The 18,594-nt window shown below is 35.2% G+C and overlaps 1 protein-coding gene across 4 annotated transcripts in view; it reads left to right on the top strand.

The window, feature by feature from the left end:
• The window catches only part of PDGFC (platelet derived growth factor C), a 212,326-nt gene that overhangs the window by 117,851 nt on the left and 75,881 nt on the right, over positions 1–18,594 (top strand). For all 4 annotated transcript variants that reach the window (XM_032248586.1, XM_032248585.1, XM_032248587.1 and 1 more), the window contains one exon: positions 3,958–4,153. In XM_032248586.1, the coding sequence (XP_032104477.1) occupies positions 3,958–4,153 (196 nt within the window). The remainder of the gene's footprint in view (positions 1–3,957; positions 4,154–18,594) is intronic.

Here is an 18,594-nt window from a genome sequence, read left to right on the forward strand (position 1 = left end):
TGACTGAAGATATAAAAATAGAATTCAGATCTTTTAATAGCCATGTAGTTTTCTAGATTATATGCCAAACACTGCTATATTTGTAATAAATGCCTTGGCTAAAAGGCATTTGTTTTGAAGCAAAATAGGGTAGATCTTAGGTTTTAATAAATCTGATTGGAAAAAATAATCCATTGAAAATACTAGTTGTCCAAATGAGAAGGATTATTGATATAAACTTACTATAAGTACTTCTGAAATATGTAGATTATTGGAAGAAACTGTGGACAATAGGAGAAAATTCATTGTTAAAAGAAATACTTGAAAACAGTTTATCAATTTAAGTTTCAAGAATTAATGATCATTACTTTCTTTTTAATTTTTTTTATATTTTATTTTTGAGGCAAAGTTTCGCTCTGTTGTTAACAAGGCTAAAGTGCAGTGGTGCCATCGCAGCTCACTGCCGCCTCAAACTCCTGGGCTTCAGCGATCCTCCCACTTCAACTTCCCAAGTAGCTGGGACTGAAGGCACATGCCACCATATCCAACTAATTTTTGTATTTTTTTAGAGACAGGTTTTCATCATGTTGGCCCGGGTGGTCTCAAACTCCTGAGCTTAAGGGACCCACCTGCCTCGGTCTCCCAAAATGCTGGGATTACAGACATGAGCCACAGTGCCTGGGCTAAGCATTATTGTCTTAATAAAATTTGTCTATGTGGAGAATTCATCTAACTTTATAGCTCCTTCTATATTCTTAGGATATGTACTACTGCTAAATAATATTCATAGAAAAGGTGTTGTTTATTTTATATATATATAATTATATATTTATATATAATATATAATTATATATGTATTATATATTATATAAATATATATATAATTATATATATTTATATTGTAATAATTATATATATAATTATATATTTATATATAAATAAATATATATATTTATATATATATATAAAATTGCAGCCAATAGCAATATCAAATATTTGCATCTATTAAGAAGAAACATGTTCTGTATAGGGTGCTTACTGCTAAGGAAAAATTTAAGCACTGAGAATAATGGTGGCATTCAGTTATTTAATTATATCTCATACATAAAATGTTACAATTATTCAGGGTAGTTTAGGATTAAACAGGTTGTTCTTTAACTTTTAATCTTAGTCTAACTAATACATGACCCTTGACGTTGTATCTTTTCGGACGTTTCCTAGAACAATATTCTTAAATTGTATTTTATTAATGTGAAATAATATTAACATATTTTGATTAACATAAATACTAAATGAAAAGTAGCTGCAGTTACTGTAATGAGTGCTGACAATTCTGAGCAAAAGGAAATACCCAGAATTCAAACAGCCTTGTGTCCAATAGGAGGTGTATTAGTTTTCTAATATTATGTAAGAAATTTCTACAAATTTAGCAGCTTAAAGTACCCTTTATCAAATCTCAGTTCTGTCAGTTAGAATTCCAGGCACTTTGTGACTGGATTCTTGTTAAGGGTCTTAAAAGGTTCAGATAAAGGTGTCCACTAGACTCCTTTCTGGAGGCTGAGGAGAACCGTCTGCTTCCAAACTGATCGTGGTCCTTGATCTTTTAGAACTGAGGTTTTCATTTCCTTGCTGGCTATCATCCTTAGACTGTTCTTAGCTTCTAGAGGCTTCCCACATCCATTGGCACATGGCTTCCTGCATTTTCAAAGCCGGCAATAAGGAGTCACCCTCCTGTTGAAATCTCTCTCATACTTTGAAGTTTCTCTGGGTTTAAGAAGGACCCAGCTTACCTTTTCAGCTCACTTGATAAAGTTAGACGCATCCAAATATGATTAACTCAAAGTCAACTAACCTAATCGTGGGAGTAATATCCCATTAGATTTCACACACTCAAGGAGAGGATTATGAAAGGATGAGGGATACTTGGAGATCATTTTTGAATTCTGCCTTTCATAAAGAAAATGAGATCATTGGTAGGAAGAAAAGAAGACACAGACTTTAAGATATTGAGTTGAGAGACAGAGAATTGGTTGGTAGAAAGAGTTTTAGGTTTTTGGAAATGAAGGAAATGGAGAAGAGGAAATGGCAGAAAACTAGAAAGACAAAAGGAGGAAAGAAGAAAAATGTATTTTTGGGGGGGTTCTAAAACCTTTTAGATTTGTAACAAAGGAGCCCTGGGGAGTGGTGGAGGGGCTCCCCTGGCACTGGCCAGATATGAGGCCCCACGAGGGTGTTCCCAGCACCTGCAGGGCAGGGCAAGGCAGGACAGGGTTTGGCATGAGGGTTTAATCTAAAATGTCATGATTTGATAGGCCCTAGTAACTCTGTTACACAACTGGATGGGACATATCCAAAGGCAGCGAAAACAATGAGATTTATCCTGTTTTGGAGAGTAATCAAATATATAAAAGAAAGGGGATGTTAAGGGGCAAATGAATGAATAATAGTGCTTATAAAGTAATGGTAATCTCTCCATGATCTTACTGCAAATATAATGTTCAGTTTTGTGCAGTGTATCTCCAAATTATGAAAACCAATGAGGCATTGCTAAAGACTGTTGTTCTGATATTATGAGTATATAAAAGTTGCACTATGAAATTGTCAGATATCCTGCCATGCACATCATGTGTTCAAGGTCCAGTCTAAGTGTTTTTCTTTAAAAAAAAAAAAAGTATTAGAAATTCAATAAGGGATATTTAATTTTTTTTCTCATTGGAATTTAGCATCCTTAAATTGATGTTTATGGCCTGGAGTCTATAACTAACCTAGTTCTTATATTTCTTTGGTGTGGTTCAATGACTGCTTATTTCATAACTGTCAATTGTGGGTTTCATCTCATAGCTAAATCTCAGCTGGTGGAGTATAAGAACACTTCTTTTCTCAACAGTGCCACCTTGTCCTTTCCCTCAATTCTCTCCCCAACATTCTAATAAAAAGGAAGAGAGATATTATTAACAGTATCTTTTAGCATTTCATAAATGTGAAAAGATTCCATGCCTAGTAAACTTGGAAGCCATTTTGTACTACACTCTCCCCGTGGAAATTTAGAATTCATATTTGTATATTCATGCACTGAGAAGCCTTACAACATTTCTTTATATTTGTATGTTTTAATATTTTCATTTAGTGCTAATGGTTCCCTTATAACAAGAAATTGACACCATTATTTTGACCTTGTTTTACTTTTCAGAATCATTTAAGATTTGAGGTTAATGAGTAATTCTAGTTCATGGGAAGCTCTGAACTCATATTGCATGCCTTTTTTTCCCCCTGGAAGTTATGAGTCCATATAATGAGCTATTACTAAGAATTGTCTGCCAGCTCAGTTTCTACAGCAGTAGTAATAAAAAGAGGTTAGAAGACATAAATGGTGTGTGGTATGGTATGCTGATTGACATTCCAAAGATCAGTGAGAAATGCTGAAGACGGCCTTTTCTACTAATCCACTTCTGCCTCTCTTCTCTTCACATTTCATTTTCCTCAACTATCTTAAAACTCCTCTTATTTTGCCATATATAAAATTAATGCAAATCTTTGAATAATTAGTTGACTAGCTCTGCAGCTCTTATTTTTAAGTTAGGGAATTTAATTCATTATTTGTATTTTTAAAAATAAAATTATATCTAGTTTATTTTTATTCTAAAAGGTCTCATATTTGATACCTTCTCAGAAATTTGAATCTTAACTCAGCTTTATTGTGATCTTAGGACTCCAAAAGATTTAGTAGTTGACATTTCAATAATTCTAAAAGTAATTTGCTGTTTTTCATGTGTAAATATAAAACATTTTTATTCAATAATGATAAAATATTCCTTTTTCTGGATCAATTCTGGAAAGAGTGCTATTTGGTGTGTATCAAATAAAACAGACTCAGCACTTGTCTGAGGTAAAATGCAAATAATAAACACTTATTTTGACAAGTATAATTTTTGAAATCTGTTCTCTAAATGCATGTCTGTGTCTGTATTTTTGCTTTAGGAGTACAAGATCCTCAGCATGAGAGAATTATTACTGTGTCTACTAATGGAAGTATTCACAGCCCAAGGTTTCCTCGTGCTTATCCAAGAAATATGGTTTTGGTATGGAGATTAGTGGCAGCAGAGGAAAACGTATGGATACAACTTACATTTGATGAAAGATTTGGGCTTGAAGACCCAGAAGGTGACATATGCAAGTAAGTTACCATACTTGAAATTTCAACAATTTAACAACTATTAAAGTCTTATTTTGGTGATCTGATTTTAAATGACATCTTCTGCTTTATTTTTCTGATGAAAATTTTTCTGAAGAAATTTCTAACCTTATTTAAGCTATGTTTTATTTGAAGTCTTTATTTAAAATCAGAAGTCACATACATGTGCATACATAGTCATTATTTTCTACCTACCTCTAAAATGATTTAATATAATTTATGGTAAAAAGTATATATAATAAAACCATTTAAAATAAGGAATAGAGAATACAAAGCTACGTAAAGGAAGGTAGTTGTGCTAGAAAACGTAAGTTGCAGTTAGTGCTAAAAATCTTATATTTGACCTTCCTCATTGGCAAATCAATAAAATAAATGATAAGCTACTAAAAGAAAAAGCTCTTTCCCGGGTACATATTACCTGGATACATGTGCATGCATAGGACTAAGAAGTTTAAATATTACATCAAGAAGAAATATAGTTCAGAAAGCAGAATTAGAAATTTAGGCTAATGTTATGCCTTGCCAGGTAGGAATTTATCATAATTATCCAAGAAGCATTCATGAACCAAAGTTAGCTGGAGTATTCCACCCACGCAAAAGACCACCTACTGTATGTCATACAAATATGACTCTGTAAATCCCATATGAATACACTTGTCAAGGTTGGGTGGTCTTACTGAAGATTTTTCACTTCAATGACATTTGTATAACATGAAAATATTTTACTTGAACCTCTTCATTGGATTTTTTTATTTTCTCTTTGATATACAAGTTAAAAGAGAATTTTCATCTTATGGTATATTACAGATAAATATTTCAGTACAAATGAAATAAACTTTGTACTTGCTGTCATCACAGTTTGTATCTTTAGCATCACATAGTTATACATATTCTTCACATTTGTTCTTTCTGTGACTGTGCATTTCATGTTACTTTTTTCCTTACGTCTGTAATTTTAGATTTTGATAACTAGAAGCTACCCTGATTATCTTTAGAAAACGACCAGAGGAGTAAAAGCAGATGCCATATATCTCATTCAGATTTTGTACCTAAAAAAATGCTAAACCCATTTTTCCTAACACCTATTTAGGCGGTTTTTCATCATGCTGTGCTGAACCTCTTGTCTTTTTTTTTTTTTTTTTAATAAATAAGGTTTAATAATCTTGTCAAAAATTACAAGAGGTGTAAGATTTTCCCTACTTGCAAAGTAGTAAGCAATTCTACCAGTTTCCTGGATGCTAATGGAAGACAGTAGGCTTCTGGGTTGGAGACAAAGGACTTCATGACAAAAGTAGCAGTCACTGGAGTATTATTAGCACTTTCTTGTGCTTTCTCCTAAGTTCCAGTTCCCTCAGATCAACACCAAGAGAGCCACGTGACACCTGCTACCTGTATTCCTCCCTGATTACGCCTTCTTGTCACCTTCTTCTTGTCACTGTGGATATAATCCTTGTCCTAAATTTTGTTACTCATTCTCCTGATTTTCTCTATAATTTTACCAGAAGTGCCTATTTCTCTATGTGTGATCTTTCAAAAATAGTTAATTCCTTGCCCATTTTGAAATATGTATCAATGGAACAGTACTATGTGTTTTCTTTTATGGTTTAATATTTCAAAACAAGCAAAACTAAAAAAAAATATGCTTTAAAATTAGTTCGCATTCAGGCAGATAGCTTATTAAATCATGTATTGTCTTTGATGTACAATAAATAACCTTTTTTGTGTTTTCTACTTTGATGAACATCTGACATGTTTCCAGTTCTTGTGCAAAAATGCAAGAAAACGTTGAGACTGTTTCTGAGAATGTTTTCAGTGTCTTAAGATATTTATACTTTCAACTTTACTAGGTAGAGCTAAATTGTTTTTTTAAAGTGACCAGTTTATAGGTTTCCCAACAAGACACAAAAAATTTTCGTTGCACTGTGTTCTCACCAACTTCTGATCTTTAAAAAAAAAAAAAAATTGGTAATATGGGTGAAATTGTACCTCATTATTGGTTGTATTTTGTTTTTCTGATTACTAATAAGGTTGAGAAATTTTTGTATTTCTTATTGCCCATTCATATTACCTTTTTATCATGCCTGCTCATGTCTTTTACCCATTTTGTATTGATCTGCTTGACTATTTAAATCTTGCCTTTAATTTTCCATTATTTATCTGGAATTTATTTATGTTTGCGGTATGAAGTTTTTCAGGAGGGTATCCAATAGTGTGCCAACGTCATTTACTGAACAGTCATTTTTTTCCCCAATGAAGTGCAAAGTCAGCTAGCTCGCACATGAGGTTTCTGTATGTAGTCTGCTCTGTTTCTTCTGTTACTTTGGTCAGTTTTGTTTTTCTTAATTGAATGGCACTGTCTTAACTGCTGTAGCATTATGGAAACTTTGTGATAAGCAAGTCTCACCTTATTTTATTCTCATTTTGAAACATTCTGTCTGTTTGCTTATTAATATAAAAATAGGTTGTAGAGTTCATTGAAAGTTACTGTTTTCAACCTTTTCAACCTTGAGAAATAGGTTGTAAAGATCCTTGAAAACTACTGTTGTCATTTTTATTGTAAAACATTGAATATACAGATCATGAAGAGAATTGACATCACAGTAATAGTGACTGTCCTTGAGAGCTTCATTTACATTGCTCCATTTATTGGAGTCTTCTTTAATGTCTATATGGTTTTAAAATTTTGTTCATAATAATATTGCACATTCTTTATTTAGAGTTACTTCTAGATTTCATATAGGCTAATGCTAAAATCTTTCTTTGACACTACATTTTCTAACTGTATATTGCTGGTGTTTAGAAAGGAAATCAATTTTGTAGTATTGATCTTATATCTAGAAAACTTAGCAAGCTTTTTCATTTTTTTGACTGTTGCTCTGGAAATTATATTTTATTTATGCAAAAGATGATATGGTTTGTGAAAAGAAAGATTTTTTTTTCTTTGGAGTCTTTTACTGTTTCTTCTCTATCTCATTATGTTGTTGATTGAATTAGTATGTATCTTTGTCTTCTTCCTGCTTTTTTTTTTAACTTAAACTTTAACATTTGGAATAACTTTAGATTTGTAGGATGTTGTAAAGATAGTACGGAGAGTTTTTGCATACTTTTAACACAGGTTCCTCCGATGTTAACATTCTACATAACTTTGGCATATTTGCATAGCTTAAGAAATCAACATTCATACAGTATTATTAGCTAAACTCCAAGTCTTATTTGATGTCGATAGTTTTTCCAGTTTATGACTTTTTCTGTTTCAGGATCTTCTTCAGAATAAACTCATTGCATTTAGTTGTAATGTCTTGTTAGTCTTCTGCAATCTGTGACTATTTCTCTTTCCTTGTGTCTCATGACTAGACAGTTTTGAACAATAAATAAAGCTAGATGATTTTAAAGAATAATATTTTTAAAAGGTAAAATTGTTAGGTATTTTGTAGAATGGCTCCCCAGTTTAGGTTGTTCACATGTATCATCATGCTTACAATGAGATTATATGTCTTGGGGAAGAATTACAAATAGGTGATATGCCCTTACCTAATCAGGAAGTACATACAATCAGCCTTACTCATAAGTGATGATGTTAGCTTTGATCACTTAGGTGGTCTCTGCTGGGCTTCTGCTCTGGTGAGGTAATGTATTTTCGTTTCATATTCTGTTATTTGGAAGTATGTAGCTAACTCCAGCCCACACTCAAGGAGATCTGATTAAGCTCCACCTCTTAAAAGGTGTATGCATATATTATTTGGAATTCTTCAGCAAAGAAGATTTGTCTGTCCTTCCTTTTTTCATTTCCTCCTTTTGTCATTTCTATTAGTAAAAATTAATAAATATATATTTTATTCTATGTATTATAACCAAATTCTGTCATTCTTAACTCTCTTGTTGAAATTGTTCTGTCTGTGGCCATTGGGTCTAAAAGGTTTTCAAGGTTTATGTTTTGTTTTGTTTTCTTTCCTTTCAATTTTCTTTATCATTTGAAGTACTTTTTTCATTTTTATTTTGCCAACAGGCATTTTCCCCTTAGGGAAAATTCCTTTATTATTCTTTTCTTTTGGATTTAAAAGTAAGTTGCCAACATTATGACACTTTGTACCCACTGTGTATTGTTTAAGAACAAGGATATTTCCCAAGGAACGTCAGTACCAGTGTCATGTGAAATAAATTTAACATTAATATGAAACTCTTACCCAGTGTTTTTCATCATCCGCAAATATTTTTTCATCATTTCTTTTCATTTTTTGATCTAATAAAAAATTATAAATTTTATGTTGCATTTGGTTATTGTAACTCTTTCATCTACTCTAGTCTGTAGGGGCTCCTTGCCTTTTCCTAGCTTTCATGACATTGATATTTTGAACAATTCCAGACCATTTGTTCTACAGACTCTCAATATTAATTCATCTGAATATTTCTTCATAATGAGATCCTGCTTAAATATATTGGCCAGAATGCTCTTTGTGATAAGTATTTTTCAATTGCTTTTAATGTCACTTTCTTGTATTATCAGTGACATGAGTTTGATGACTATCCACCAGATTTCTCTGTTGTGAATGTGCTTTGTTGTTCTACACTATAATCAACATGATTTATGGGGGTATACTTTTAAAACATGCAAATCTTGTTCTGTGACAATCTGTCACCCAATTTTTTTTAGCATCCATTTATGATTTCTACTTTTAAAGTCTGTTATTCATTTTATGGTTTCTAGGCATTTTTTTGAAGTTTTAAGTTTTATTGTTATTACGGTTTTCACAAAACGTCCTGAATATATTTTAATTTCTGCTGCATCTCTAACTGTGTCTTTTGTTTTATTGCTAATATTGTTTTGTGTTCATTCCTCTTTATTTTGCTTTGCTTTTCTCTTTTCTCACTTAGTTTTGCCAATGATTCAGTTTATTCATTGTTCTTTCAAAGAAAACAAATTTTGGCTCTGTTAATGACTATTAAAGAATAAAAATTATGACTTCTCCTATATATTAAGTAAACAACTAATTTTATTTAACTTATTAACAAAGGGGACAGTCAGATGTTAAAACCAGTTTAATGACAATTCAAAAAACAGCCAGTTTTAGATTGGGAATATAGAAATAAATGTGCAAATGGAGGCAAAACTGGCCTCTTCCAAAGTCAGAGGGAGAAGTCAATTAAACTTCCACAGGGCATAGTTTATTTATATGTCTGTAGATGATAATTATTTTTTATTTGATATAAATCATTTATACCTTACTGAGTTGTAAAACAGTTCAACGGCAATGAAAGATGCTGAGCTCTGATAGAATTGGAATTAAATAGCCAGGAAGGAATTATTCACAGCAGAAATTATTGATACTTTCCCACAAAGCACAACTCTTTCTCCACATGTCTAGCTTCTCTCTCTATATATGTATTTTTAAATTTATTTCCTTATATTCTTTATATACTTTGTTCTCTTCTGTTATGAAGTATTTCTAACTTCTGAAGTTGAATGTAATTTTAATTCTTTTATTTTTAAATTGTTCATGTAAACTTAACAATTTCTTTGCAGACTCTCTGTTTTCTATGTGCCCTGCCAATTTTCATAATGTAGTATTTTAATTTTTCTCCAATTTAAGATTTTCATAATATCTATTGTATTCTTCTCTTACAGCATAGATTATATAGAAGCAATTTTTAAATTTTTGTATATATGTTTTTAATATTTTAAAATATTTAGTTTTTTCAAATATTCATTTTTCAAAGAGTGCATGTTCTTGCAGTAGCTTATGTATATGTCTGTTACATCAATTTCAGTTGTGCACAGCATCTGTGCCTTTCTGATATTTTCTAGGTTATATATTAATTTCTGAGAGTTGCATTAAATTATTTTAATAGAGGATACATATATTTACAAATTTCACCTTGTTGGTCTGTTGAAAGCTTTATATCATTTAAAATTATGGTAGTTGATGCATACAAGTTCAAAAATGTAATATTCTTTGTTGTTACTAATTTTTTGTTTTAGCCTCAAAGTGTATTATGCCTAATGTTAATTTAGCAACATCAAGTAATTTTGATTATTCTTTTTTTTTGTCTAGCTTCTTTCCATTATTTTCCTTTCAACTTTCTTCTTTCCTTGTTTGTATGTGTACAGTCATGTTAGTGTGTGTGTCTGTGTATGTTATAGTTGTCTTTCTAGAAAGGAACATGAGTGGCATTAAAAAAAAATTCCAAAGAAATCTTCATATTTCACTGTGGAATTTAATCTAGTACATCGATTGTTTGTATGGATATTTTGGATTCTATTCTATTAATTATTTTGTACTCATTTTCCTGTTGCTTCAGTTTCCTTTTTTGCATTCATTTAGCTTGTCTTCTTCTCATTCCATTTTTCTTTTGACTGATTTAGACTGTACATCAGTTTATGTTTTTTAATGAGTACCTTAGAAGTGCATACATAACTTAAAAATATCTAAAACCAATCAATGTTTCCCTATCCCAAATACATAACTGAGAACAATTTAACTAACTAAATGCTAGCTTCTAAGACAGCATGACACTATGCTGAGAAAACCAATCCAAATGCCCATCGATAGACTGGATAAAGAAAATATGGCACATATACACCATGGGAATGTCATGGATGAGTTATCAGTGGGCTTCTGGTCCTCTGCTTTATACAGTCATAGCTTATTATTTATTGATGACGTCTCCTTGAAAGCTTCTGATGTCATGGACACGGTATCCCTAGGTAGACACTTTTTGTAGAGGCAAGGTCTTGCCCTGTTGGCGAGGTTGGACTATAGTAGTGTGGTCTTGGCTCACTGCAGCTTCAAGTCCTGGTCTTGGGTGATCCTCCCACCTAAGCCTTTTGATGAACCTGCCTCCAGGTACACATCACCATGCCTGGCTATTTTTATTTTCATTTTTGTAGGAACAAGGTCTTGCTATATGGTCCAGGCTGACCTTTAACTCTTGGCCCAAGTGATCTTGCTGCCTGAGCCTTTCAAAGTGCTCAGATTATACATGTGAGCTACTGCACCCAGAGCAGGAGGGCACATTTTTAGTGGAAAGCTTCTTACTGATTTTTTTTCTGTTTATTCCTCTTCTGAAATAAATAATATACATATTATATATACAATTTTACAAAGAGAAAGATGATGAGAGACAGCATTTGAAAAAGGATGGATTAATCAGTCTGTCCAATTTAAAATGTGCTTCATCTTCACCAAAACACCTCTTCCTTTTAGAACAATTATTGTAACTGGTCCAATCAGGAAAAAGGGTAATGAGATATAGGAATGCTACATCTGTTAAATGAAATAAACAGACTTTTTAAATATTTAGAATTTCAGATGGTCAAAATTATTAAGTTTTTCTTTATAATGAAAAAATGTTTAGACATTTTTTCTTCTTCCTTCTGTTTATAACAAAATAAATGTGACTTTACTATTTGCTCATTCATTTACTCTTATAGTCAACAAACATTTATCTTCTAATTATCTGCCACAGTAAGTATAACAACTGAATTTTCTTTATTTCTCCTTTATTCTTGGAAGTTAGTTAGACTGGACATAAAGTTTTAGGTTGTATAAGTGTAGTAAGTATAACCTACCACAGTAAGTGTGGTGGGTAATTTAGAAGTCAGCAGTAAGTAGGAGATTGTTCATGTCCTCAAGTAGCTCATAGTCTGAGTCAAGAGGCAGACAAATATATAAACAATTAAGATAAAATGCTATGAATCCTAGTATGCAACAAATAGAGCATCGTCACTACTGTAACTAATTATGTTTAGACTACTTTTTGTTCATTTTCTAATTTATACCACAACTGTGTATCTTTACCATCAACAGTCTCTAAGTAATTGTTATTCATTTATTATGGAGAGATGGGGGTGGATAGATTAACCCTTCCATGCAGACCTCAAAAACTCAAACACTCATTTTCTGTGTTTCACTCTAGTATAGTTCTCAAGGATATTATAGATCTCTTGTATCAATGTTACAATGCCAGTGCAAGCTGCGGATGATAAAATTTAAGGAAATGTTATTTTATGAAAACAATAAAATATTCCTTAGTTGCATGACCACAGAAATGAAATAAAGGCAGTATTGCAGTATTGTTTATTTGGCGATAATGACTTTAGTGACCAGTAAGTACAACATAAGAATTTATTTTCTAAGCAGAATGCTTTCATTAGCCCCTTAAAAGGACTGAGGAAAATGAAAGGCACTACTAGTCCATATTTAGCATAAGCAATCTTAAATTTTAGCCCTGAGAGATACAAAGACATCATTCTCCCCATCCTGAACCCGCAACACTGGCCTGAGAATAAGTAACTGGGTTTTGGACAGTAACTGACAATTTCAGTCTTATTCATGATGGCAGGAAAAAGACAGGATAACCAAACAAAAAATTCAGAACCTCTTTAAGATATGTTGTGGGAACCCTACTATAAGGGCAGAAAAGAACATTTGCCCAGTGTTGTGAATGATGCCATGGTTCCCTTCTGTGGTATGCCTACCTCAGGTGCTGGCAAGGGGAAGGGGAAGAATTACACATCCCCAGAACTTGCTTTAGTGGCCCAGCTGTGCTGAAGCACCAGCATGGTGGTTACTGCCTCACCCTCTGTAGACTGCTATAACAAACCGTAAACTGGGTGGCTTATAAAGCACAGAATTGTATCTCTCACAATTCTGGATGCTGGGAAGGCTAAGATCAAGACACCAGCAGATTCTGTGACAGCAAGGGAGGGCCGTCTTCCTGGTTCAAAGGCGACTGTCTTCTCTTTGTGTCTTCCCATTGTTAAATGTGTGAGGAATCTCTCATAGGCCCCTTCTATAAGAGTGCTGATCCCGAACGGCCTAATCACTTCCCAAACACACCACTTCAAATACCATCACCTTAGGGGTTAGGATTTCACATATGACTTTTGCAAGGACACAAACAAACATTCAAACCATACCAGTGACCTAAACAAATCACTATAGCTTTAAGGAAGAAGAAGAGGGTGTGTTGTAGTTGTGTAGGCAAACATAGTACTATGGCTTTAAATAAGAAGTAATCTAAGTATAGAAAGATTAGTCATAACTAGGAGATAGATGGGAATGTAATATATATTGGGTCTTGAAGACTAGGTAGGATGTCAGTAGCTGACTAGTACCTAATGGATACTCAGTAACAGTTACTGAAAATAAAATAGCAGGTGGATTATAGAGAAATGAGAACTCCAAATAGTGTTAAACTGGATATAGAGAAAATAATTTGAGAACATTGACTTTCTCTGGAGCCTGAGATGCCTTGGAGGTGTGGTAAGTGGTGGGCGTGTAATGGTAGAGAGGACTAAATTGTGAAGAACTTTGAATACTAAGCTTAGAGATTTAAACTTCCCTTTTTATGCTATCAGAAGAAATGGTTTCGTTGCAGAACAAGGTCATGTACTGGTCTGTATTTTAGAAAGAGAATGCTGATAGAACCACGCAGTGTCTATTGAAGGAATTTTGTTATTTAGTTGGAGGTATTTTGTCTCAAACACAAAACTTCAGAGGTATATATTTTCTCATACTTAGAGTTTGCCTGATTTTTTTTTTTTTCCTGCTCGATGCATTAATAGAAAGCATGTTGCTCTCTTACATGCACTCTGTGTAGGAGTGGGAATAGGGTTGCCTGTGTACTGGTATGCAAAGAAAACCTTTAAACCATCCCAATTCTTTTTATTTGAAAGATATGTTATCTTTTGCCCCAGAGCATAAGCTGTGGGAGAAACAAAATGACCCATTTAAATGTTGCTGCCACTATAAACATTTATATTGAAGACAAACCAAAGAGTAACTTAAGAGAGCTAAATGTCCAATCTGTTACAGGAGAGACGGCCTTTCTCTTTTTTCTTTGAGTTGAACAGGGAAATTTTACATTGGGACCTGAGAAGAGGAGAGACCAATATTACATCAGGTCTAGGAATAATCTGACCATTCTGCTAGAAATACGCCTTAATAAAATAACATTCCGAACAGGTAAAGGCTTGCATTGTAAGATACAGGGATTCATATAAGGAAATGTTAATTGAAGACTCTTTTATCAAGTGACTACGAATGCTTAGCTAGTGTGTTTGCCCATTCTCATGGGGCTATAAAGAGCTGCCTGAGGCCAGGTGTAGCGGCTCATGCCTGTAATCCCAGCACTTTGGAGGCCAAGATGGATGGATGACGAGAGATCAGCAGTTCGACACCAGCCTAACCAATTTCATAAAACCCTGAGTCTATCAAAAACAATGAGCTGGGCATGGTGGCGTGCACTTGTAATCACAGTTACGTGGGAGGCTGAAGTGGGAGAATTGCTTGAACCTGGGAGGCAGAGGTTGCAGTGAACCGAGGTTGTGCTCCATCCTGAGTGACAGAATGAGACCCTGTCTAGAAAAAAAAACTGCCCGAGATTGAGTAATTTATAAAGGAAAGAGGCTGAATTTACTTAGTTCTGCAGGGCTGGAGAGGCCTCAGGAAACTTACAATCATGACAGAAGGGGAAGCAAACACATCCTTCTTCACATGGTGGCAGGTAAGGGAAGTACTGAGCCAAAGAAGGAAAAACTCCTTATAAAACTGTCAGATCTTATGAGACTGCAGTCACCATCATGAGAATAGCATGAGGGTAACCATCCCGATGATCCAGTTACCTCCCATCTGGTTCCTCTCATGATGTGAAATTTATAGGAATTACAATTCAAGATGAGATTTGGTTGAGGACACAGCCAAATTATATCATTCCACCCCTGATCCCAAATCTCATGTCTTCACACATCAAAACACAGTCATGACTTTCCAACAGTCCTCCAAATTTTGACTCATTCTAGTATTAACCCAAAAGTCCAACTCCAAAGTCTCATTGGAGACAAGGCAAGTCCCTTATGCATATGAGCCTGTAAAATCAAAAGCAAATTAGCTACTTCCTAGATACAATGAAGGTACAGGCATTGTGTAAATACACCCAATCCAAATGGGATAAATTTGCTTAAACCTCGGGGCGATAGGACCCATGTAACTCCAAAATCTAGTGGGGCAGTCAAATCCTTAAGCTCTGAAATGACCCCCTTTGACTGCATGTCTCACTTTCAGGTCATGATGATGCAAGAGGTGGGCTCCTATGGCCTTGGACAGCTCTGCCCTTGTGGCTTTTCAGGGTACAGCTCAGCTCTCAGCTGCTTTCAAGGCCTAGCATTGAGTTTCTGTAGCTTTTTCATGTGCACAGTGTGCAAGTTGTCAGTGGATCTACAATTCTGAGGTCTAGAGGACAGTGGCCTTCTTCTCACAGCTCCGCTAGGCAGTGCCCCAGTGGGGAGCCTGTGTAGGGGATTCAACTCCTCATTCCCCTTCTTTATTACCCTAGCAGAGGTTCTCTATGAGAGCTCCACCCCTGCACCAGACTTCTTCCTGGACATATAAGCATTTCCATACATCTTCTGAAATCTAGGTGGAGATTCCCAAACCTCAATTCTTGTCTTCTGTGCACTCTCAGGACTGACATCATATGGAAGCCACCAAGGCTTGGTCTTGCTTTCTCTGAAGCAACAGCCAGAGTTTTACCATGTTCCCTTTTAGCTATGGCTGGAGCTGCTGGGATGCAGGGCATCAAGTCCCTAGGCTGTACACAGCACAGGGACTCTGGGTCCAGACATAAAACCATTTTTACCTCCTAGTCTTCCATATCTGTGATGGGAGGGGCTGCCGTGAAGTTCTCTGACATTCCCTGGAGACATTTTCCCCATTGTCTTGGTGATTAGCATTTGGCCCCTTCTTACTTATACAAATTGCTTGAATTTCTCTCCAGAAAGCGAGTTTTTCTTTTCTACTGTATTGTCAGCCTGCAAATTTTCCAAACTTTTGTACTCTGTCACCTCTTGAATGCTTTGCCACTTAGAAATGTCTTCCGCCAGATACCCTCAATAATCTTTCTCAAGTTCAAAGTTCCACAGATCTCTAGGGCAGGAGCAAAAAGCCACCAACCTCTTTCCTAAAGCATAGCAAGAGTGACTTAATTCATTTCGCGCAAGTTCCTTATCTCCATTTGAGACCACCTCAGTCCAGACTTCATTGTCCATATCATTGTCAGCATTTTGGTCAAAGCCATTCAACACGTCTTTAGGAATTTCCATACCTTCACACATTTTCTTGTCTTCTGAGCACTTCATGTCTCTAGGAAGTTTTAAACTTTCCCAGATTTTCCTGTCTTCCTCTGAGCCCTCCAAATGGTCCTACCCTCTGCCTGTTACCCAGTTCCAAACTTGATTCTACATTTCTGGGTGTCTTTACAGCAGCACGCCACTATTCCCAGTACTATTTTTATTTTACTGGATTAGGCCATTCTCATGCTGCTACGAAGAACTGCCCAAGACTGGGTAATTTGTAAAGGAAAGAAGTTTAACTGACTTAGTTCTGCAGGGCTGGGGAGGACCAGGAAATTTACAATTCTGATGGAAGGAGAAGAAAACACATCCTTCTTCACATGGAGGCAGGAAGAAGTGCCAAGCAAAAGAGGAAACCTTATAAAACCATCAAATCTCCTGAGAACTCACTATCATGAGAACAGCATGAGGGTAACCACCCAAATGATTCAATTACCTCCACCTGTTTCCTCCCACAACACATGGGGATTATGGGAACTAAAAGATGAGATTCGGTCATCACAGCCAAACTGTATCAGCTAGTGACTCTAAGAGTACAAATGGAAATGTTTAGATTATGATACTGAAAATTTTAGGCATAGACTTTAGCATCTGAAAGGATGCCATCAACTCTCTATTGGCAGTTTTCTCTGCCTCTGTAGATTTCTCTGTTGATTTTCCTCTGCCTCGACAGATTTGCTTTCTACTAGTTGATTTGATTCTCTATCAGGCTGTCCTTCTAAAATGGCAGAGAAAGTCCAGTGGCAAGATTTTAGCACTTAAATGATCTTTGAAAGAAACAAAAACTTTTGTGCAAAATCTCTGGGAAGAATTGTAATTGGCCTGGTTTGGACCAAGTATCCATATGTGAGCCAGTTGCAATAGTATGAATTAGGCATACGTGTTACTCTGATTGGCAAGATTTGGTTTACATGCCCATCCTGAGACCCAACTGTTGTCCTATGATTGGTGGAGAAATGGCCCCTGAAAGCAAAGCTTTCTTTTTTCTTTAGGAGGAGGAAGAGGTGTTGGTCATACAAAAATAACTATTTCTACTATTGATGTTTAGAACAGATAGGCATTAACAGGCAACTTTCTAATTTAGTTATTGTTTTTACTATGTGCATTCTGGCCACAGAATCAAGTTCTTTTTAGAGTGAGGATTTTGCCAATGCCCTTTCCAGCAACTTCTTTTGCGTGCAGTTAGTCCAGTGGCATAATTTATAGCCTTGTTGTCCTTTGCCCTCTGTAGCAATTACTTTTGTAACTTAAAAAATCATTCCCAAGAGGGCTTAAAATAAAGGGTGCGGATCTGACCAAGTCTGAGATCAAGGGATTCTGCTCTTGGCTAATGAGATGTTTTGGTTTTATATTTTGAAATGTTCAAAATCAACATTCCAAGTAGAGAAAGAATGTGTCCTGCAACTCCCAAACTCCTGTCTGGCTCAACCACTGTCTCACCAACCCTTTACCTTTTTCCTGCGTCGTATCCTCTCCTTTTTTATTGTCAACACCTCCCTCTCTTCTTTACCTTTCTTTCTCTAGCTTGCCTGTTTGATATTGCACAAAGATCACTTTGCTGCATCAATTAGAAGAGTTTGTGCTCTATGAGGATTTTGGGGATTTTGGAAAGCCATTTTTTTGTGCCATGCCCTTACTTTCCATAGTTGCCTTGCTGCCACTGAAGTAATGTTGCAATTTTTTGAGTCTTCCGGTTGGCACAATGACTTAAATATGGACAGTTTCTAGAACCAAAGAAATATTCATGTCACTGTCAGGCTAGCTTACTGGTTACCTATTGTGGCATTTGCCAGGAAAAAAAAAAAAAAGCAGTAGCAATAGAACATTAATTGTTGTTGTTGTTATTGTTATTATTATTATTGTTATTATTTTGATACGGGGTCTCACTCTTTTGCCAGGCTGGAGTGCAGTGGTGTGATCTCGGCTCACTGCAACCTTCAACTCTCTGGTTCAAGCGATTCTCCTGCCTCAGCCTCTCAAGTAGCTGGTATTACGGGCGCATATCACCACGCCCAGCTGATTTTTGTATTTTTAGTACAGATGGGGTTTCGCCATGTTGGCCAGGAAGGTCTCGATCTCCTGACCTCGTGGTCCACCCACCTTGGCCTCCCAAAGTGCTGGGATTACAGGCATGACCCACCGTGCTGGGCTTAGAACACTAACTATTATTAATAAAGGACTTCTAAATGTATAAATTTAAAAATGAACTGTAATAATTTTGTGTTGGTTTTTCTTGTTTCAACCTCATCAATGTTTGTATAGATATGTCTCCAATATTAAAATATTAATATCA

Source organism: Sapajus apella, unplaced genomic scaffold, assembly GCF_009761245.1.
Source record: "Sapajus apella isolate SASKATOON/1434 unplaced genomic scaffold, GSC_monkey_1.0 scaffold67, whole genome shotgun sequence".
Taxonomy (NCBI): Eukaryota; Metazoa; Chordata; class Mammalia; order Primates; family Cebidae; genus Sapajus; species Sapajus apella.